General features: G+C 44.5%; 5 protein-coding genes across 6 annotated transcripts; 3 read left to right on the forward strand and 2 right to left on the reverse strand.

Annotated features, from left to right (window-relative positions):
* Positions 1–2,810: 2,810 nt before the first annotated feature.
* Positions 2,811–4,611, forward strand: LOC9630273 (mitochondrial phosphate carrier protein 1, mitochondrial). Its single transcript, XM_002987576.2, has 6 exons — positions 2,811–3,008; positions 3,097–3,461; positions 3,524–3,567; positions 3,638–3,849; positions 3,943–4,067; positions 4,168–4,611. The coding sequence occupies exons 1-6, from the start codon at positions 2,865–2,867 to the stop codon at positions 4,214–4,216; spliced, it is 939 nt and encodes a 312-aa protein (XP_002987622.1). The 5' UTR covers positions 2,811–2,864; the 3' UTR covers positions 4,217–4,611.
* A 7,073-nt stretch (positions 4,612–11,684) lies between these two features.
* Positions 11,685–15,174, forward strand: LOC9663176 (protein indeterminate-domain 1). Its single transcript, XM_002987577.2, has 3 exons — positions 11,685–12,789; positions 12,957–13,353; positions 13,573–15,174. Exons 1-3 carry the CDS (start codon positions 12,594–12,596, stop codon positions 15,059–15,061), a joined length of 2,082 nt encoding a protein of 693 aa, XP_002987623.2. The 5' UTR covers positions 11,685–12,593; the 3' UTR covers positions 15,062–15,174.
* On the reverse strand, positions 15,114–16,800 carry LOC9630275 (acetyltransferase NSI). Of its 2 annotated transcripts, none has more exons than XR_002990551.1 (8): positions 16,533–16,800; positions 16,431–16,482; positions 16,187–16,373; positions 16,007–16,106; positions 15,804–15,901; positions 15,654–15,747; positions 15,296–15,569; positions 15,114–15,242 (listed from the first exon to the last, which is right to left on the reverse strand). XR_002990551.1 is itself a non-coding variant. In XM_024661502.1 (8 exons), exons 1-8 carry the CDS (start codon positions 16,738–16,740, stop codon positions 15,490–15,492), a joined length of 750 nt encoding a protein of 249 aa, XP_024517270.1. In that variant the 5' UTR covers positions 16,741–16,798; the 3' UTR covers positions 15,436–15,489. The 2 variants fall into 2 exon arrangements, 1 of the variants encoding a protein (XP_024517270.1); XM_024661502.1 differs by lacking the exon at positions 15,114–15,242 and having other exon boundaries at positions 15,436–15,569; positions 16,533–16,585; positions 16,655–16,798.
* Positions 16,801–16,829: 29 nt separating this feature from the next.
* On the forward strand, positions 16,830–18,568 carry LOC9663177. Its single transcript, XM_002987578.2, has 9 exons — positions 16,830–17,525; positions 17,609–17,675; positions 17,735–17,812; positions 17,866–17,918; positions 17,968–18,051; positions 18,103–18,155; positions 18,211–18,275; positions 18,325–18,383; positions 18,441–18,568. Exons 1-9 carry the CDS (start codon positions 16,863–16,865, stop codon positions 18,528–18,530), a joined length of 1,212 nt encoding a protein of 403 aa, XP_002987624.1. The 5' UTR covers positions 16,830–16,862; the 3' UTR covers positions 18,531–18,568.
* A 772-nt stretch (positions 18,569–19,340) lies between these two features.
* On the reverse strand, positions 19,341–19,916 carry LOC112341430 (pathogenesis-related protein 5-like). Its single transcript, XM_024661507.1, has one exon. The coding sequence runs from the start codon at positions 19,914–19,916 to the stop codon at positions 19,341–19,343; it is 576 nt and encodes a 191-aa protein (XP_024517275.1).
* Positions 19,917–21,143: the final 1,227 nt, after the last annotated feature.

Raw genomic sequence — 21,143 nt, forward strand, 5'->3', positions numbered from 1 at the left:
TATATGTGTATATCATGGAGATATAGAGTTATATTAATGCTTCACCATGATCCTATATTCAATTGCCATAATTTGTAAATATTAGGTCTTGAAATCAATATAATTATGATCCTATATTGCCAATATTATTGAGTTTACCTTCACAATTACTATGAGTTATGAATGTTAGATCTTGAAATTAATATTTAATCTAGGTAAAATTAGCAAAACACTTGGGTTGTATACAAATGGGACAACAATAGCATTACAACTTTTATCATCATCCATATATAGAGTACAAAGTAGATTACCTAATGTTGATTTATCTTTCCTATGCAATTTATTTAAAGGGCTCATTGCTCAGAGGAAGTGATTATATTAAATATTGTGGCAAATTGGGCCACAAGTTCAATATAACATTCAACATGCTAATCTTTTAGAAATTTTATATATTTTAATTATGTAGTGATTGAAACATTTCATAGGATCAAAAACAAGTTGCACCACATATGGATCCATTAATGCCTTGTCTTAATATTCCTCTTATTGACCAAAGACCCTAATTGCATTCCATCCCTTAAAAAAGGGTGGATGATACAAAGTTTAATTGTATAGTTATGATGTCATATATTATTATTGATATAGTTTATTTATCAAATTTGATTCAATTCAAACCACTCACTTCTGTATATAAGTTAGGGTTTTGGGCTCATATGAATATGCACATTTCTATATTCTAATGCTATATAGATAAAAAAAATTGTGAAAAACATAAAATAAATCATAAGAATATATTGTAAAGTGTTAAAATTTTAAATTATGGTGTTATATTATATATATATATATATACTTAATTTTTATTTTATTTTTTAGAAACCAAATACTCAATAAAAAATACTATATTTATCTTATCAACATTTTTATCATAATTTACAATGACAAAATTAAAATCGATTATTATACATTTTATGTATCAACACTTGGTTTTTTAATAGTAGTGCTTATTATTTATTAATATAATTTATTAATCAATAGTTTATTATTATAAATATATTTATAATTTATCAACAAAAAATTAATATTATTACATATCAACAATAAGATGTTAAAATAAACTAAAATATACTAAGAAGTATTTTGAAAATTTTATAAATTATAAATACAAGATTAATCTAAATTAATAACAACCATTAGATGGTAGAATATCCTAGAATATCTAAGCGTATATTAACTACCACAAGCAAACAAAAAAATCAAGTTTGGCAAAACTGTAGAACTGATGATTTAACAAAGATTTTTTAATGAATTTCCAAATATGTTTTATAATGATGGAAATATCTGGATATTCTAAGAGAAATTTAAATATTTAATATTCTATTCGTATAGATTATTTCTGGTATAAGCTAACAAATTAAAATCCTTCCAAAGAAACTTGAAAAAGGAAAATGCTATCTTATAATCCTCAAAGTGTAAAAATTATACATTTTTATATTTTAAAATAAATTTATTTTTTGGTAACTGTTCAAATCCATTCTCTAAATCTATATTTATTGAGTTTGTTAGAATCTTATCCTTACACCCTAAGAGTCAAGTCATATCCTTCCCTTTTGTTTTCAATTTGAACCAATCTTTACTCTTGGTTCTTTACTAAACCCATGGTAATATGTAAACATATAGTGAAGTTCCCTTTTGGAGTAATCTATTTAAATTCTACCACTTGAATTTTTTTTAATTTTATAATTTTAATTTGGTTTAACATTTGATTGACATGGCACTTTACTCCTTTTTGGAGTAACAACATAGCCCAAAACATTAGGAAAGTTATAACATATATAACCTACTTTATGCCTAAAAGGTGTAAAGGATAGGATCCTAATAAAGTTCCCATTAAAAAGTGTTAACTTGAATAGTTTTTGGAAAAGAGTTTCTCAAAAAGTTCCATTCATCTCCTTTTTATGTAAAATTTGAAAATTTTCAAGAGTTACAAACATATGTGGAAGGTTTTTTTTTGGTATGGTCATGTGTGGAATAGGTAATATAAATAATACAATGACTAAATAAATACTTAATTCAACACTTAAATCCATTAATTCGAAACAATCATCAAGAAATGGATTTACACCATGAAAGCTCAGGTACAATCACATTATATAACTATCAAATACAATATCATGGTAGTAGTGTCCCACTATTGTTATGTAATATAATAACTCAAAATATAAATGTGAAAGTAGTTATATAAAGAGTCAAATTTTGTATATGGCACTATTATTAAAATAAATTATTAGAAAATATTTTATTTTTAAAATGTAGATGTAATTTAGTACCCTAATAAGTATTAATTTTAATAGTTTTAAAACTACTAAAAAATGAGAAACTTGTAATATATTCATATATAAAGGAAGTTATCTTGTCAAATAATTTGTATTACTCAAAAATGTTTATTAGTCTTCAAAAAAAGCAAATCTGAAATTATATAAGTAAATAAAAGTACATATTTACATATATGTTTTATATTTATTATATATATTTCAAAATATTTATTAAGGAATATCCTGAAAGTGTTGCTTTGGAGCCAATTTAAATAATCATTGAAATACCTAAATTAATGGTGGCGAGAACTTCTTTTTGCAAAAATCTCAAAACAGTGCTCTGAAAAATAAAAGTACAATGGCGTATCCACTAAGTATCTCCATTCTGAATGGTTCGCTAAGCAGACGCCACGTGGGACGCGGCGACGAAGAAAAAGGGAGGTGCCACGTAATACGCAAAGCCACCGTTTATTTTCAAGGGCCTGGATCTCGAAGAACCCTACCACTTTAGGGCTAGCACTAGGGTTTAAGGGAGAAATGGGGTGAAAGGAGCGACAGGGCGAGATAGTGGTGATGGATGCGATTCAATGGGGCCCGGAAGAAATCGCGCTCTTCAGCAGCAAATACTACGCGGCGTGCTTCGCCGGAGGATTGCTCTCGGCGGGGACGACGCATTTTCTCGTCACTCCATTCGACAATCTCAAAGTAAACATGCAGGTATGGCGGCAGATCGATCAAAGAATCGTCCTTTGGCTGTAGAATGTAGAGATTCACCGGGAGTTTTCTCCTTTCCCCATTCTTCCAGGTCCATCCAGCGAAGTATAGCGGAGGAATTCTCTCTGGGTTTGGCGTCTTGTGGAAGGAACGCGGTCCTACTGGGCTTTGGAGAGGCTGGGGAGGGAAGCTCTATGGCTATGGAGCTCAAGGAGCTTGCAAGTTTAGTCTCTACGAGTTTTTCAAGCATCGCTACTGCGATGCCGCTGGCCCCGAGAACTCGGCCACGTATCGGACGCCAATCTACTTCGCCGCCAGCGCCTGCGCACAGATGATCGCCGACGTTGTTCTCTGCCCCTTCGAATCGATCAAAGTTCGTCTCCAAGCGCAGCCGGGCTTTGCCAAAGGATTGATCGATGGATTTCCAAAGGTCTACTCGGCCGAGAGGCTTCCAGGGTGGGCTCTCTTTCTAGTTTTCTTTTCTCTTCCAGGACTTAGTATCAACAGTGTTTTTCCAGGCTTTACAGAGGACTCTTGCCATTGTGGAGTCGAAACATTCCATGTAAGCAGATGTAAAGTTTCTACGCAGAACTCACGCAAACAGTTGGTCACTTTTTTCGTTTCTCTCGCAGTTGCCATGCTCATGTTCACGTCTTTCGAGCACTCGGTCGATTTCATCTACCGTAACGTCGTGAAAAAGCCCAGGAGCGAATGCTCTACGACGACTACGTTGCTCGTCACCTGTGGAGCGGCTTACATTTCGGGGATCACCGGCACAGTCGTGTCGAATCCAGCTGACAACGTAATAAGCTCTTTGTATAACAAGGGAGGGACTGTTGTGCAAGTAAGCCTCATCCATCCCTGTTCATCGTTTCGTCGTGTCCTTGTCTCCTGGTTCTTAATCGTCTTCTCCTCGTTTTTTATGGATGCTTTCCAGGCGATCAAGAGAATTGGTCTGGTGGGGCTGTTCACGAGAAGCTTACCGCTTCGCATCGCGCTCGTGGGTCCTGTTGTCACAATGCAGTGGTTCATCTATGATTCCGTGAAGGTCTCCATTGGTTTGTAAGTGATCCTCCACTCTCTTACGTCCATTTTTTTCCTCTCTCTCTCTCTCTCTCGGACGAGCTTAACAAAAAAAATTTCTCTTCTTTTGCTTGGACAGGCCAACCAGTGGAGGAACTTACGTCGAGGAGGAATCTTCGGCATCATGATTCACAGAGGTATGTTGCTTGTTGACGCATGGAGGGGTCGATAGTGATGATAGCTAGTCAAGAGAGAAAATAACGCATAATCATTCTTTCTTCTGTACATATTTTTGTGACGCATCGCCAGAGAAATTCAGTGCAGCAGTCCATCTGTCGATCCGTCTGACGCCGTGCTTAAGATTTGAGAGATGCATTAGGAATTTAAGCAGTAGCGATCCTCTGGCTCGTTTTTTTCACTTGTTTAATCGAGTCACAGGTGCAATGTACTCGAAAAGAGAGAGTTATATCATACTAGCATCATGAAGCTCGCATTTGACTTTGAGTTTTTTTTTACCTCTCTCTCTCTCTTTCTCGCTCTCTCTTTTCTCCTCAATCTGACTAGTTCGATCCCATCACCGATACCAAATGTTGATGCAGTGAGTTTTTTAGTCCCGAGTTCTCGAAGCCCATGAAAAATGAGAAAGTAAACACGTAAGGTTGTTGTGGGGTATTAGTTTGTCTGTTTTTTTTTTCGCTTCTACAGTGGTAGAGAACCACAAGCCTGCCTGGGACAATCGTTTTTCAATTGACGAAGAAGATGATGAGACAATTGCATTGTTTGTGTTTTCTAGTACATAGTTACGAGTCGCTGGTTACAAGGCGAGTGTGGATTTTCTTTCAGTTTCCTCGTCTCAATGCACATAGCTTAATAGACTAGATTTTCTTTTTCTAGCAGCAGCCAAAACAACAAAAAAACTTTGACAAGCTCTCATCAAGGATGACATTGTCAGCAAGATCGAGTTCCTTGTCTACGAGTGCTTCACTAGCTTGTTCTTTCTTGCTCTCCCAAAACTCGGCCTATAATCGTCCATGGCTTCATGCCGCCATGGAAAAACACGGAGACGACGAACGAGAAGAAGTGGTTTGTGTCCGGACAAGGACGAAAGTTTCGTTACCCGTGTTTTGCGTGTCCATGATCTGTTGACCCTCCTCCTCGTAGGTAATACAAACAGTATAGAGAAAAATGTATAAATACGGATGTCGCTTGTTTGAGGGTGGTGCGGGCTTTTGTTTAAGGGGCCGAGATGAATGTCTTTTTTTTTACGCTGGGTCCATGTGAAGCGATGGATCCAACTCAATAATGTTAAGTCGAGCGATCTATATCTCGGCATTTGGGGCTGCGATTGCGAAGTTTGAGCTCCCGGAGGGGGATTTGGATTTGTCGCCGGAATGTTGAGCGTGATATTGGTTGGATCTTGGATGGACAAGATCTCATCGCTTTTAACTTGGTGAATAAGAGGGAAAACGAGGATTGATGGAAGGGTGGTGAGACATCGCAATCGAGGTCGAGATTAAAGAAAAGAGAGAAGGTTTTTGCAAGAGATCCAATCCAAGAGCTTGGGGGAGGGGGTGTCGATCCGACGGCCCAGATCTCGCCGGGACACAAGTGGCGGAGGATAACTGGTCCCCACGCTACACGTCAGCGTAGCCGCAAGGGGACGAAAGCCGCGCGCGTTGCGAGCTTTGTCGCCGTGTGGCGGACTGGGACCCAAATGCGGGGCGTGGCTGGGCCGTCGGATCTGCATGGGGGGATCGCGGCCGTCCGCTCCGGCCTTGATTGGATCGTCAAGAATGTCAGGAATCCATGGCCTCCGTGTTGCTCGCGGCCGTAACACAACGCGTAAATCGTATGTCGGTATGGGGCCCAAAAGGGATGCAAAAAATTAGATAAACTTTTTGATATCATATGGAATATTTTAAGGAAATAAAGACGCTTTTTATGGGGGCGTCTTTTTTGTCAACACACAACAGAAGCTTTGGATATGTCCCGAGCCGCACCTTATAAAAGCTGCGCGGCCTTGGAGAAGAAAGAAACTACGTAGGATCAAAGATTCCGGCTTTTGTTTTGTTGCTTTGTTTGAGCATGTAATGTAATGCAGGGGAGCGGTGGATCGATCCATCCAATTTATTGTTTTTCTTTTGGGTGTGTATAGTTTTTATATTTGAACAATCCTAGGGTCTTTTTCTTTCATCCTAGACGACACATTTTCATCCCATCCCGTGTCGGCACTCGTAATTTGGTTGTAGGGATTCGAACAAGAGTCAGATATGCTTTGGCGGTTTGCTTGGCATTTGCAGCATCGCAAGGATTTAATCAGAAAAGAAGTTTGTGCTCTGATGAAACTCAAACTCGATCCGAGATCACGATGAAAAGCGAGTAAAAAGCCCGGGGGAGAGAAAGGGTCGAGGAGATCCCAATCAATCAATCACCCATCAATCAATCAATCACTCGCTCCATCATATGGAATTCCTCTATCAAATGCATGGGCTTGTCCGGAGTTACACGCAGCCCCATGAGAAGGTTGCCCGCGTTTGGCAACTTAACCAACTTGTAGACAACATTTATGCTCTCTATATTCCTCGGAATCTTTTAATATATTTTCGAGGTCGGGTCATGGGAATGCGTGCCCCGCCCGATCGCCCGCTCGTCCCCCGTCCCCGGATTTGTGTGCTTGTGTGTTTTCTTCCCCCTGCGATGGATTGTTGTTTTGCGAGAGGGCAGCGCGAAATTGGGGATTTGTTTCCTGTCATTGAATGCAAGTGCAAACACAGATGGACATGAAAAAGTATTCGTCTTTCTTACCTTTCAGATAGATAGATATGGATGGAAGGGAATATCTCACCCGAATATATATGTATGAATAAATTACTATAATGCCCGCGAATTCAGCAATCGCTCGCGGGTCAAAATGGCGTTTGTCAACCGTTTTTAAATCCCCACCTTTGTGATCTTTTAAGCTCGGGACTTGACCCCCCGTTTTTCTTTTTTCACCTCTTTTCTTGGAGAGATTTTCTAGTTTTCCTGATTTTGGTTTTTGGGTTTTTGAGAGGGTGCAGCACCACACACCCGTTGTTTCGTTTGTTTGTAGCCAAAGGAAGGAGACAAACGCTGTGGGGCTCCAAAGCTTTTGTCACAAATGGCTGCTCCTTTACGTTGCACGAGAGAAGAATGACTCTCTGTAACCTGGGGTGCCATCTTGATTCAGAGACCTTCTCATTGATCAAGCTGTAACATACAGCGAAGAAACTTCGATCACCACGAGAGCGAACTCTCGTGAAAGTTCCACCAGAGAGTTCCTTATAAAACAGCAGTGTGAAAAGAAAGATATACAAAGATCCCCTTAACTCAGGCACACACGTGAACTTGGCCCCGCCGTACCGGTTCTTTTCCAGTCACAGTTACGTAACGCGGAGAGAAAACGTACGAAGAACTAAGTACTTGGGTTAGGCATCGCTCGCGGCATTAAATGATTAAACCCCCGCAAACATTCACACATGTACGGAGAGACAAGCGGAATGCAAACGTGCGTACAGGCCACGTCATCTCTTTTGGCCTTTATTACCTTTTTTTAATACTTTTTTCTTGTATATATATATATCAACCTGACCTGCACTGCATGAGTAAGTTGCAGCCATGGAGCTGTTGTTATTCTTGTAAGAGAGAAGTTGGCATTTTGTTTGGCAGCCCATATACATCTCTCAAGCCAGAAGGGAGGGTGGCAGTGAAGAAAAGGGCACATTTAGTGAAGTTTTTACAGAAGCAGCTGAAAGTTGGAACAGCAACAGGAGGGGTCCTGCAACAAAAAAGTATCACCACCTCTGCATATGACCACAACACACATACATCAGACTCACTCCCTAACTCCTCTCTGCTCTGTGTTGCATTCAATATGAAAAATGCACCACCCTCTTTTCCAGCCCAGCCCAGCCCAGCCCAGCAAGTTGCAAATGAGAAAACAGAAAAAGAAAGAAGTTTTTGTTTAAATAATAAGATCATGAAGGAAGGAAACCCTCCTGTGAAGCTTTCATGTCCCTGTGCATTCCACAACTTTCAAGTACGGTGCGCTGGGGATGCATACGTATATAGCTACGTGCATGTCACCACTGTAGTGGTACAGCAATCCATGATACGGACGGTCTCGCACAGCAGCATTACCTGTTATATTCCCAACAGGGGCCCATTCCCTCCCGAGGGATGTTTGCAAACAAACAGGAGAGCTGGATGCCAATGGACGACCAACTTCATAACATTTGTTTTCTCATTATATTTGGTGTTCACGTTGTTGTCTCCAATTTTATATCCATATTGCGATCTCAGCTCGATCAAACTGCAAAAGTCGATATCCTAGGTAGAAACCATGACTTTGGAGTCCTGGTCATTTTTTTTGCATAACCTAGAGTTAGGAGTAGAGTCGGGACCACCCAATACACAAGAATGCGTCCCTGTGATCTTCCGGATTGTACACTTCAAAAGCGCGAGATCGATTCAAAATCTTGACCCTAGACTCGTATGCAAATGGTTTGCACTGTACAACACATGACCAGAAATTCCAATTCACGGCAAGAGCCGCGTCAGCACGCCAGCTCGCTGACGTGTCATGGCCAGCGATGGGGCCATGCAAAGCCATCCCCGACACCCAGGCGTCTTTGCCACGTTCGTGGATGTCGGCATCGCGCGGGCCATGGCACACGTCACCATGCCACGCTGGCCAGGCCAGCTACCCACCACCAAACGCATACCACTTCCTCACAAAAATTCATAACATTTTGAGGCGCGTATAAGCTATGACAGCAAATATTTTCCTTGATTTTACTACCCATTGCTATGCCTCTTCGCGTGGCATATTCGCATTTGCCTGGGCCCTTGCGAGAAAAGAAAGGGGGGAATCTTCTCACCAAGAAAACGCCAGCAGCTTGTGTCCAACAGAAAGCCTCCAACGCAAGGAACGGCTCCTCGTTAGATACCTGACTATGGAAAGGACTTTTTTTTAGAGAAAAAGGATGGAGGGCAAATTGTTTTGGCCGTAGAAACACGTCTTCTTGGGTGGTGGTGGTGGTGGTGGTAGTGTGTAGTCTACTCTCTTTCTTCCAGTGAATCAAGAGTTTTTTTCTAGGATTTCTTTTGGCCCCCGCAGTCGCAGCATCGATCAGATTGTTGGCCAGTCGTCCAGCCATGTTGCTGCTCATGACCCACGAAAATCAATTCCAAAATCATAAGCTGACCGGGCCCGGAACTCAATGGAAACTTTTAAACCATGATTAAACTAGTGCTCTAATGATACTAGTTGCTTAACTTTTATAGTTTTGCCATGCGTACATAACTATAATGCCACGATCTCGTCACCAAACATAGCTCCAAAGAAGGGGAATGTGTGCATTTTCACGTCCCAACACCGGAGGGGCTGGGATCAATCAATTCTTCTGGTGTTTTGCGGAGGGACAAAAACAAACAAACTAGGGATACAAGCGAAAAATCTCAAGAATGTTGGCTAGTGTTATTAGTATATATACTTGTGGCGCAAGCGAACAAGGGAAAGGGAGGCCTTTGTTTTGGAAGGATTTGTATGGAGCCGCACATTACTTTTGGAGCGCGCATTGCAACCCCATTGATCTCGAGTGATCTCCTTTACATAAGTGCATTGAGATTGACAGAAGTAGATTTCATGAGCCGCTAAACATATACAAAAGGTAATTTTTAAGCCTGACAAAGTTGATATCACCTGGAAAGTTACCTTTTAACTTCATTTGTTATGGTGTCTGTAAAACCTGTGACAGACAGACATGCATTACATATTAAGAAAATATTATACCTTTCTCTCTTTAAGCCCTGGAAATTCCTCTCACAGCTGCTGCACAGACATGTGCCCGAAGCTTAAATTTTGATAAGTTTCAATTTATATACCTCTGCTGAGCCCGGGTTTCGATACATAATCGTAAATAACATACATCACTATAATTTGATAGTGCTTCACCAGCTTCTGAACTCTAGTCATTTTCTCCATTGTTACTGGCTTTGTGGGTACTGTCATTCTTTTTTGCCTGGTTCTTTCGCCAATGCAGGAAGGGAGAGTTGAAGCTCCCAAGAGAGGCCCGGCATTATATAACAGTTAAGCTAAAGAGCTAGAAAACCTGGACAGTATCAATCAGCTTCCAGTGCGCATTGCGGGGTACATTCAGTGTCGTGTGTTGATTGAAGCTGATTGAGGGCAAAAGGGTGAGGGAGAGGATCATGTAGTGTAGATTTCACACTTTGAATATGATTAGGGGTAGCAATATTGCACCACCTTTCACTTTCACTTTCTTATGCACATTCAAACAAGTCCAACAGTGACATTTTCTTGGGTGGAATTGAATTGTTCAACAAATCTGAACCTGGTGCTTACAAATTCAAACCACCCAGCAGCACAGCCTTTCTTTCCAAATCTAGAATTGCACCCATAAATGTGGGGAAGAAACAAAGTTGTATTATTGTGGGTTGCATGCCCTTAATTTGGCAGCAGCAGAGATTCCTTCATTCCATGGCCAAAACGAAGAGCAGTTTGTTATTCCTGTTAGAAGAGTTGGTTATGGAGGAGAGGCTGGCTGCTTAATTATTTCTTTGGGGGCTGTAGCCCCTGTGTTTTTTTCCAAATTATTGTCCTTGAAACAGGCTCCATTCCTATTTTGGAGAGCATATTCTGCCCCCGTTCTACTCAAGATTCCCCTGAGAAGGAGCCAGTAGCAGGAAGAAAAAAAAGGCAGTTAATATACACGGAAAACATGAGAGTTATTTGAGATGTTTGCTTTTTTAGAAAAAAAGAATGAAAATATCTGCTTTTGCTGCTCCTCCTGCTACTGCTCCTGCTCCTGTTGTGGCTCAGCCAATGCAACTATTCTATTCTGTTCTATTCTAGCTTGGTATTTAACAAGCCTTTTGTCCCCATAAAGAGCAATCACAGGAGGAGGAAGAGGAAGAGGAAGAGGAGGACGAGGAGCTCACAAAGTGATGTAAGAGAGAAATGCAGGGGCTTGAAAATGAAAGCAACTGGTACCACCACCACCACCACCACATTCAACAGTTTGCAAAACGCAAGCTTTTTTGCCATTCATTCATCCATCCATGACTAGCACACATCCATTCAGCCCCCACCCAAACAGCCAAAGGGAATAAGTAACTATTCCTCCTCCAGGAGGGAAAATCTTTTTTGGGGAGGCCAGAGCGGACTCACACAGGATTCGAACTCCAGACCACCTTGGAACAGACTGGGTTTGTTGGTTTTCTCTTTTAAATCACTGCAAAGCAAAAGAAAGACGAATAAGAAAAAAACAAAAAGGAAATATTACACACACACAGGATAGACTAGAGAGAATGTGCTGTGTCTACTAGTGGTGTTATTCTGGGAGAAGGAAGGAACGAATTCAAGGAAAGAGAGTGTTGCGAGAGGAAGAAAAATGGAGAGTAGCAGCCGCAGCATGAGCCAGCGGCAGCTAGCAGCAAAGCAGCAGCAAACAGATCTAGAGAAGTAGATCTACCTTTGTTGTTGTTGCATTCGCCTCCTCCTCGAATGCGTTTTTTGCGCTGCTGCTGAAAGCTCCGCTTGCTTCCATCTGCTTGTTGGCTTGCACATAACACGGCGTTCCTTTGTTTTGTCCTCGTCGTCTCCGTCGTCTCGAGGGCTGTGGAGAGCAGTTTGCCGATAGTTAGCACCCGCAAGGAAGCAGAAAAAGATCAATCCTCTCTTCTCCTCTCTCACTCACTCACTGGTGCACAACACACAACACACACATACACGCTGCTCGTAGCCAGCGCAAGGATAAAGAAGTTAAAAACAGTTTGGTGTTTACCTGGAGATTCGTCGTTCATTGTTTTCGCTTTTGCTCTTACTCCTGCTCCTCTTCCTCCTCCTCTTTCCGTTTGGTTGAGCTGATCAAGTGGTCCCTTTGTAAATGCTCCGAGATGGGCTCTGCTGTTCCGATTAGAGCATCAGTGGTCCCTTCTCTTGGCTGGCTGGATCAACAGGAAGATTGCACAAGGATGTGACTATGTTAACACTTGCATCTTCTCAAGCGCATGGGAAAGGCATGTTCCTTACAGCCTCCCCCGTCTCAATCTCTTTCTTCGCCTCTCTCTCTCCCATCTCTCTTCGTTGTTAAGCATCTCCAGCGAAGTTCTTCGGTTTCTTGGCAGCGCAGCCACAGATTGTCATCTCCCTCTCTTTGGCATCCACAGTATCGGGATTTGGAGATCACAGCAGTACCGACCAGTTGTAGGAGAGAGGTAGATGTGCCGCCAGCGATCTGCAAACGCAAGGATTCTCCCGTGAGCAAGAAGCACACAATTATCGAGCTCCAACCTTGATAATTGCAGGAAAATCACCTTGTCGGTTCCAAAGAGTCTCTAGATAGCGGGCTCCGGGCGGCTAGAGCTCAGAACGCGTAATGTTGAGGTGCTGAAGATCGTGCTCTCGAGAGCTGCAGCAATTGCAAAGAAGGTTTCTGGAGCAACAGTAGAATTCTACCTCGAGAGGCCGTATATCGCCCAGGCAGCAGAATTGAGCTCGAGTTCATCAGCCGGAGCGAAGATATGACGCTGTCCAATATAACAACCGCGTCTGGCGATTCCGGCACTCGAGCAGACAGTTCTGGAGTTCAGCAGGCTCATCTCCACGGCTCCTTCAACCCGGGGTTTATCTCAGGTGGTGCTGCTCAAGGGGAACAGCAGCAGCAGCAGCCGCAGCAGCCGCCCGCCAAAAAGAAGCGAAATCTGCCGGGAACTCCAGGTACAGTCTCGGTCTTTATTACTCTCGTGATTCGTAAAATCTCTAAATTCTCGTTGTTTGATTGATCTTGCATGCACACGAAGGGACTTAGATCATAACAAGTCCATAAAGTTGTCAGTCGAGTCCTTTGAGTGCTTTCTTCTTCTTACCTCAGCCGAATTTTGCAGACCCAGATGCGGAGGTCATCGCATTATCACCCAAGACCCTCATGGCCACAAACCGATTTGTCTGCGAAATTTGTGGAAAGGGCTTCCAGCGAGACCAGAACCTGCAGCTCCACCGGAGGGGCCACAATCTCCCATGGAAGCTCAAGCAAAGGACGAGCAAGGAGCCCCGCAAGCGAGTGTATATATGCCCAGAAGTCAGCTGTGTCCATCATGATCCATCCAGAGCGCTCGGGGACCTGACCGGCATCAAGAAGCATTTTTGTCGTAAGCATGGCGAGAAGAAGTGGAAATGCGATAAGTGCAACAAGCGGTATGCTGTGCAATCGGATTGGAAAGCTCACTCGAAGACTTGCGGCACCCGAGAGTATCGATGTGACTGTGGAACTCTCTTCTCCAGGTAACAATTCTCGGCCCCTCTCGCATCTTTGATATATGAATCCATGAAGTTGCTTGGCTCTACATTCCTGCAAAAACTCGAATGAGTACCAGAAGGAAAGGACAAAAAATCCGAGTTTTTTCGCATGCTACCTGAAGTAGGCTTATAGCTAGATGGAAGAAGGCAGCGCTAGAGATATGGTTAGAGTACTTACTGACCATTGTTGGCATCTTATCTCAGGAGGGACAGCTTCATCACGCACCGTGCCTTCTGCGATGCGCTCGCGGAGGAGAGCGCCAGGACGAGCAAGCCACCGCTGCCGGAGGGAGTCATCAACAACAACATGCCACCTTCTCCGCACGGTCAGTACGCGATCCGCATGCCTCCGGGAGCAGCCGGCGTGGGATTCAGCGACGAGCTTTCTGCAATGGGAGCAATGCAGCACTTAGTACCAAGCGACGACTTCCAACAAATGCAACGATGGGGAGCGGCTGCCGGGGGCTCAGCCGGTCCGGGAGGAGCGGCACCCCGACTCTCGCTGTGGGTCGACCCGGGAGCTGACAGCAGCATGGGAGGCTTCGAGTCGTCGCCAACCGGAGGCTCACCGTTTTCTCTCAAGAACAATGCAGGCATTCACAACGGGGTCGGGATGGCGGGCATTCTCGGACAGCTCGAGATGGACATGCCGAGACAGGCACCGGGAGGACACTTATACTCGAACAGTCCGTTTGGAAACTCGGGACTCTCGGCACAGGGATTCCACTCGCCGACACAGCAGCAGCAGATGGGAGGTGGCAACATTGCAGACATGATAGCAGCGTTTAACAACAGGATGGAAGCTCGCGGGGCTGGTGGCTCGGCAACAGCGGGTCTCTCACTCTCGTCAGCCAGCGGAAGCAACGCGACCAGCTTTGGAGTTCCTCGGCAACAAGGACCCTCGGCATCGGCCGCGGCACAGATGTCCGCCACGGCACTGCTCCAAAAGGCAGCACAGATGGGAGCAACCGCGAGCAACACTTCTCTACTCAGAGGATTCGGACTGGCTGGATCGGAGTCGAGCAACTCTTTCAACCTGGGGGCTCTCTGGCAGCATGCAAACAGTAGGCAGCAGGACCAACCTGGTGGGAGGTCATCGTCTTCGCCAGGAAACATGCCGAGTTCTTCCCAGCCGCCACCCCAGCAGCTGCTCCTGAGACGACCCAGCGACGTTTCGGCGGAGGTGTCCGGCTCCGGATCGTCCTCGGCTTACGGCGACCATGTCCCGCGATCATCTAACGAGCACATGAACATGATGCCGGATCAGAGCTCATACAACGTGTTTGGAGCGGCAAACATGAGCCAGTACTCATCGCTTCTGGGAGGTGTGAACGCGGCGGCGCTGGAGAATCCATCCGCTCAAATGATGGTGTCTGCGGAGGATGGTTTAGTACGCAGCATGGCCGGGAAGAAGAACAATCCTTTCAGCGAGCAAGCAATGCTGGCAGCGGGACTCCATGGAAGATTGATGCCCAAGGTGGAGGAAGGAAGCGATAGAATGACGCGGGATTTCCTAGGAGTGAGCGCAGCGACGAACGTACCTGGGATTATGGGAAGGATGCCTCCAAACATGGTGGATTTCAGTAACAGCAGTGGCCAGCGGGACAACAACTCGATGAAATCCTCCTCGGCCGGGGTTGGAGCTGGAGCTGGGAACAGCGGCTCGCCAGGAAAATCTTGGGAGTGTTCTTGATCATCATCGATCCATCGGCTCGGGGGGGCTCTATATAATTACGAGACTGGCAAAATCCAAGCTTTTGGTTGATTGATTCATCCTAGACTAGAGAATAAATCTGTTATCACTTCGATCGACAGCGTTCTCTTCGGCAGCGATCCAAGAACCTCCGCATCGAGAATGCGCGTTCGTCAACGCCCTGAGCGAGATTTCAACGATTCAAGCTGAGAATTTCGAGAGGAATTGGCTTACCTGAGATGTAATATTATTTTCAAAGCGATTGAATCTTTGCGTGATCCGCAGTGGCAGTAGACAGACAGCGATCGCGATCTCAAGCGCTATCGTCCGGCTTCACGCATTTCCTCCTATCGCCCTAAAAATTAAAACCCCCGAGAAACCCTAGATTTCCATTTCAAATTGTGAATATTCTGCGCTTTGCTTGTACACTAGAACCGAGGGTACCAGAACATTCCTTTGATACCCTCGGGGTCCGTTTGAAAGCCTAGAGCTCTGTAAAATTCCACTACTGCAAAGACCAACGAAGAAAACGTTGTCAAAAACCACTCAAAGGAAAAGAAAGAAATATACATTGAGAGATGAAAAGCTTTACCTTGAGCGTCTGCAAAAAGTGTGATGTTTCCAATGTCTCTGCGGAGCAACGCCCTCACCATTTGCTCCACGAGAGCTTTTCCTAGTCCTTGTCCCTGTACAAAAGGAAACTAGACGAGATCAAAACGTTAGTCTCGATGGATTTTCCTGCCTGATAGTCTGGATCGACGAGAACATCCCAGATCGTCGCATTAAACGCGTGATCCGACGTCGCTCGAGCAAGTCCAATGAGCGATCTCTCCTCACAACCTGGAAGAAAAGGTTCCGATAGTGAGAGCTGGAAACTAGAGAAATCTCTAGCTTCACTTCCTCTACTCCTATAGAATTCACCTAGTCAGTGGAAAGATCGAGCACCTCCAGAAGGCAATTGTCTGTGAAGATGGAGCGTCGCAACCATGTAGCTGTTCTTGAGTGCCGCTTCGACTTTTCCAACCGGTCTTCTCGGCCATCCTACCTGTTTGTCGATCAATGCATGTCAATCCATCAAACCAGAAGAATGAAGAGAAAAAGAACAAAGAAGAACGACTAGATCACCTTGTCACAAAGTTGTTGTAGCTCATAAACATCCACCTCTGCTCCAGTCGCGAAGACAATTCTTTGTATTGTTCCATTCTCTTGGCACTTTTCTACCAAGACAATGTCTTCCTCTCCCTCGATCTCTGCCTCCGCGTTTCTGGGAACTGGCTCTACAATTGGAGTAGACGAGTTCGTCTTTAGAACACTAGGTAGCCAAGAAAAACGATAAGAGCTCGCTCAAAATCACAGGAGTAACACTTACCCGCTGATAGAATCCCACAAGCTCGCTCTCAATCGATAATAATCTTGTGTAGCTGCAAGAACAAGCGACGTAATTCAATATCTAGAATGGAATGCGCTCTACCTGGCCTGGAAATCCACCATTGCGAAGAATTCGATGGAAGCGACTGAATTGCGCTGCCGGCATTCCAAGAACCGAAGATTTCAGTGCGTCCTGCCCTAGGGAACGAGTCGAGAGGAGCGTACCTACATCTCTGGCGAGGAGCTATGGACGATGACGCTGCGGCTAGGGCACCAAGGAGCGCTACACTGGTGCCACACACACTCGCCATAGCTGGGAAGAAAGAATTGCTGGATTGACGACAAGTGGACGGCACGGATCTTCCCCGGTTTGTGCGAGGTGTAAAAGGGCGTTTACATTTTAGGGCTTTTGGAGTTTTAGGGTTCTAGCGCAATGCCTGTCGCGGAGGACATCCCTGCGGAAGCTCTGGAGGAGGCGCTGGATTCGCCGCCGGCTGTCATGGATGATTCTCCTGCTGCGCCAGCCGGAGAGCGATCTTCCGAGGTAGATTCAGCAGAGAAGGAGAGCACCACCGAGGAGAAAAGCAGCGAGAGCATTGAGGCGACAGAGAATGCTGCCGACGCTCCCAAGGAGGTCGATGAGAGCGCTGCGGAGAATATCGCGCAGCCGGAGGTGCCAGAGGAATCGAAATGGGCGGCGGAGGAAGTCCAGGGGCCGGAGCTAACGTCGGATCGAGTGCAAGGAGCTGAGAAAGAAGGCCACGAGGAGGATCTCCCCAAGGAAAAACAGGAGGACAAGAATGGAGAAATGGAGAAGGAGAGCAGTGAGGACGTGGTGAACGCATTGTATGAGAGGATGAGCTCGGCCGTGGCGAGCGCTCACTCGGACGGGAAGAAGGACAAGGATCACGATCGCAAAGACCCAGTTGTGGACTCAGTGATGGCGGTGGCGGCTCCTTTTGTGGAATTCGCGGTGGCTCAAGCACAGTTTTTGAAGAATGGCATGTCGGAGACGACGGACGTTGCCGTGAGAGCGGCATGCAACCAGCTTAGCGAGCTCCAGGACTCGTCCACCACTCAGTACTACTACGCGAAAGTACGTACACGCTTCTGTGTAGCGCCATGGATTTTTTTCTACAGGGATTTTTCTTTTGACGTCGTGCAGGACGTATCTTGCAGGACATGTTTTGGAGATTCAAGCGGGAGTACCGGGAGTACGAGAACGTTTTCTTCTCAACTTTGAAAGGTTTTTTTCTCTTTTGTTCTGGTCTTTTGCTCGATGATTTATATGTTTACTCTTCTTAGATGGTGTGAAAGCTGCTACTGTTAGTCCTGGAATGGCTGCAATGGTGGCAACGGGTGCGGCATTTCTGTTCTTACGACGTAAGTATTGATCTTTGCAAGTGAGTTAGTGCGACCTTAAATACCTGGAACAGGCCCCAGAAGGCTACTGTTTAAATACACGCTGGGACGTTTCCGGAGCCAAGAGGTTTGCGTGTTCTTATGTTTTGTTGGTTTAAATCGCTTCTTCTGTCCAGGCGATGGCAGCAAGCGCGCAGAAGAAGGTGGTGGAGCTGCGTGAAGCTCTTGAGCTACAGAAGAACGAAAGGAGAAAACTCGAGGTTCGCGCGGCTGATTTCCAACTCTCTCGTTCTTACGCACATCCTTTTCAGGAGAGGTTCAGGCTTGCGGAAGATGAATTTCTGAGGGGCCAGTCGAAAATGGCGTAGGTTTTTTGTGTGGTTATGCCCTGGTTTTTATTGGTTGTTTGTAACGCGCAGGAATGCTGGAAGTCAGATTCGTTCGCTTGTCAAGAGCATGTACAAAACAGAGAACCATGCGCAAGGTTGGTGCACGAATCACTCCACTTCTATTTTCTTATGATTTTGTTTCAGGACTCTTGGAGAAGCTGAGAGACATGTCTGGCAAACCCGCCTTTCATCTGCGAGCGGAGGTAGAGCTTGTTTTTCTTGCTAAGTTTCTCATGATTCATTCGTGTGCAAAACAACAGGTGGCATCAATGGCTTCCGAGGCAAAAGCACACAGATCTTCGCTCGACAGGAACCTCTACAGAATCGCAAGCCACAACATCCGTGTTTGAGTTTGTGTTTGGTTCTCTCTTTTTTTGTTCGGCCCGGAAGTAGAAAAGTTGCTCCACATTGTATCATTTTACTCGGGATTGGCCTTGCGAATCTACTCTCGTTTCTTCCAGTGGGACATTCTTTGTTTTATTTTATCTACAAGTAAACACGACAATGATTCGTACCCGGCACGTTGTTTTTAGGATCTTAGGATGGCATGACCTAGCAAGCACCTGCTGTACGCCATAGCCTCCAGCTGATCGGTTCATGGCTTCTGTTCTCGCCACCAAATCTAGGTCAATGGCTTCAATTAAATGGTCAAGACGTTGACGAAATTTCAAGAGGATCTGCAACCCCTTCTCGAGACATCGTGAGATCAATGTGTTTCTGGATGCTAAATCCAAAGCAGCCACTGTCGCTGAAGTTAGCTCGCATTCCTTTACCTGGGACCGCCTCCTGCCACACCTTTAATATATATGAATGATAATTTTGGGGAGGAAGACGTCGCACAGAGGCATGGAAAATCCATTAGAATAGTCAATCCAGTTGATGATTTGGGCGAAGGAAAACGGATCAATCACAAAAGCTTTCCAATTTTCTCACATAGCACAGCGTGTGACAAATGGGATGAGAGGTCTTCCATCAGAAAATCTAGGCGTCAATGATCTTGAGAGCTTCTTTTTACAGCTCCGGGCTCATTTCGTAAGGCGATGGGACTCGCAACTCTTTCTCATGCTACCAGTTTGAGAGTTTTCTTTATTTGTTATTTACCCTTAAACGTGGGCAAGTCAAGTTATTAACTGCATAGTAATTGATTGATATATCATCGCTTACGGGCAGAACGTAATGGTGAAAGTTCCTCCGGTTCCAGTGCCAGAAGTCTTGGTATCACCAGACCAGCTATAGGCATCCGGGCATCTGGCACGGACGTTCTGCGCGTACTGAGAGTTTGGATCGTCCCGGTTGGGACTGGCACAAGTATTCCCATTCCTGTTCTGGGGAGGACAAGTCGCTGCCTCCGGTCGGCAGGTCAGACCTCTGCCAGATCCAGTGATGCTCATCCCAGTGTCGATGAAGAAGCCATCCACGGCGCTCACGTCGTAGAAGTCATTGTTGCTGTTGCTGTTGATCGAGAACTCGGCCAGGAGGCCGGGAGTTCCAGTGCCGATGTTTCCCGCCCAGCGATTCGGAGGACTTAGTCGGCGAGATGTGCCGGGGGTGAGAGTGAATCCGGAGGTTCCAATTGAGGGGCCCCCGGCGTTCTCGCGGACGATGATGTTCCGCGAGCCCCCGCAGCGATTGACAACGTTGAAGGAAGTGGCTGCTGCGAGTGGGATTGGTACAAAACAATGGGTTAGAGCAACAAGAGCAACAAGAGCAACGAGGATGGCAGTAGAGCTTGCCATTGGAACTGTGTATGCTATACCTCTCTAATAATATTTCAAGTTTCTACACGGATTTATATAGTCCAGGGGAAAGAGGTTGTGGACCACATGCAACGTTGAACACCACCCGTGAGTTCAGTTCACGTCACAAGACTTTGAAAATCATGCTCATGAACAGTATATGTGGTTTGATGAATTTCAGTCAAGGATTTGCTGCTGAACTTTGTGAATTCCCAATGCAGCTCTCAGTTTCATTCGTTTTGCTTTGTCTATCCTATATTCTGTTTTGGTAGTCTTGTGGTGCCATGAAACTCTGCAATTAAGTTTGCAAGCTTGTTGTGGGTGTTTTCCATCGCAATCGTATAAGTACTGTTTTAGATAAGTGTTTTAACAATTTAAGAAAAAGAAAATTTGTTTAATACTTAAATATGTTTCTTGGAAGACCACCCGTGAGTTCAGTTCACGTCACAAGACTTTGAAAATCATGCTCATGAACAGTACATGTGGTTTGATGAATTTGAGTCAAGGATTTGCTACTGAACTTTGTGAATTCCCAATGCAACTCTCAGTTTCATTCGTTTTGCTTTGTCTATCCTATATTCTGTTTTGGTAGTCTTGTGGTGCCATGAAACTCTGCAATTAAGTTTGCAAGCTTGTTGTGGGTGTTTTCCATCGCAATCGTATAAGTACTGTTTTAGATAAGTGTTTTAACAATTTAAGAAAAAGAAAAATTGTTTAATACTTAAATATGTTTCTTGGAAGACCACCTGTGAGTTCAGTTCACATCACAAGACTTTGAAAATCATGCTCATGAACAGTACATGTGGTTTGATGAATTTGAGTCAAGGATTTGCTGCTGAACTTTGTGAATTCCCAATGCAGCTCTCAATTTCATTCATTTTGCTTTGTTTATCTATTTATATTCTGTTTTGCCAGTCTTGCGGTGCCTAACAAGAAGCATGAGATTCTGCAATTAAGTTTGCAAGTTTGTTGTGGGGGTCTTAATCATATAAGTTTAAATGTACTGTCTTAGGTAGGTGAGAAATGGAGGAGTGTTTATTGCTTGTTCTTCTTTTTAGATATACAGACCCAAAGGTTTTTTTAGCTCCACTTTAACTCTACTGCATCTGGGTGGAAGAGCATCTTATGAAAGGATGAGTTTTAACAAGTATTATCCAATGAAATTGGGTAATTAATTTCATTACATATGTAAAAATAAAAATAATGATCCAAGTGGGTATATATTTG

The sequence above is a fragment of the Selaginella moellendorffii genome, unplaced genomic scaffold (genome assembly GCF_000143415.4).
Source record: "Selaginella moellendorffii unplaced genomic scaffold, v1.0 SELMOscaffold_83, whole genome shotgun sequence".
Lineage (NCBI taxonomy): Eukaryota > Viridiplantae > Streptophyta > Lycopodiopsida > Selaginellales > Selaginellaceae > Selaginella > Selaginella moellendorffii.

Bases quoted from the DNA above. Each gene is read 5' to 3' on its own strand.
- LOC9630273 (XM_002987576.2), top strand. From the start codon at position 2,865: ATGGATGCGATTCAATGGGGCCCGGAAGAAATCGCGCTCTTCAGCAGC. The intron at 3,462-3,523 runs GTGGGCTCTCTT...GTGTTTTTCCAG, and splicing joins TCGGCCGAGAGGCTTCCAGG to GCTTTACAGAGGACTCTTGC. The intron at 3,568-3,637 runs GTAAGCAGATGT...TTTCTCTCGCAG, and splicing joins GTGGAGTCGAAACATTCCAT to TTGCCATGCTCATGTTCACG.
- LOC9663176 (XM_002987577.2), top strand. From the start codon at position 12,594: ATGACGCTGTCCAATATAACAACCGCGTCTGGCGATTCCGGCACTCGA. The intron at 12,790-12,956 runs GTACAGTCTCGG...CGAATTTTGCAG, and splicing joins AAATCTGCCGGGAACTCCAG to ACCCAGATGCGGAGGTCATC. The intron at 13,354-13,572 runs GTAACAATTCTC...ATCTTATCTCAG, and splicing joins TGTGGAACTCTCTTCTCCAG to GAGGGACAGCTTCATCACGC.
- LOC9630275 (XM_024661502.1), bottom strand. From the start codon at position 16,740: ATGGCGAGTGTGTGTGGCACCAGTGTAGCGCTCCTTGGTGCCCTAGCC. The intron at 16,107-16,186 runs GTGATCTAGTCG...ATCGACAAACAG, and splicing joins TACAACAACTTTGTGACAAG to GTAGGATGGCCGAGAAGACC. The intron at 15,902-16,006 runs GTGCTCGATCTT...CTTTTCTTCCAG, and splicing joins CAGACAATTGCCTTCTGGAG to GTTGTGAGGAGAGATCGCTC.
- LOC9663177 (XM_002987578.2), top strand. From the start codon at position 16,863: ATGCCTGTCGCGGAGGACATCCCTGCGGAAGCTCTGGAGGAGGCGCTG. The intron at 17,526-17,608 runs GTACGTACACGC...CGTATCTTGCAG, and splicing joins CTCAGTACTACTACGCGAAA to GACATGTTTTGGAGATTCAA. The intron at 18,384-18,440 runs GTAGAGCTTGTT...GCAAAACAACAG, and splicing joins CCTTTCATCTGCGAGCGGAG to GTGGCATCAATGGCTTCCGA.
- LOC112341430 (XM_024661507.1), bottom strand. From the start codon at position 19,916: ATGGCAAGCTCTACTGCCATCCTCGTTGCTCTTGTTGCTCTTGTTGCT.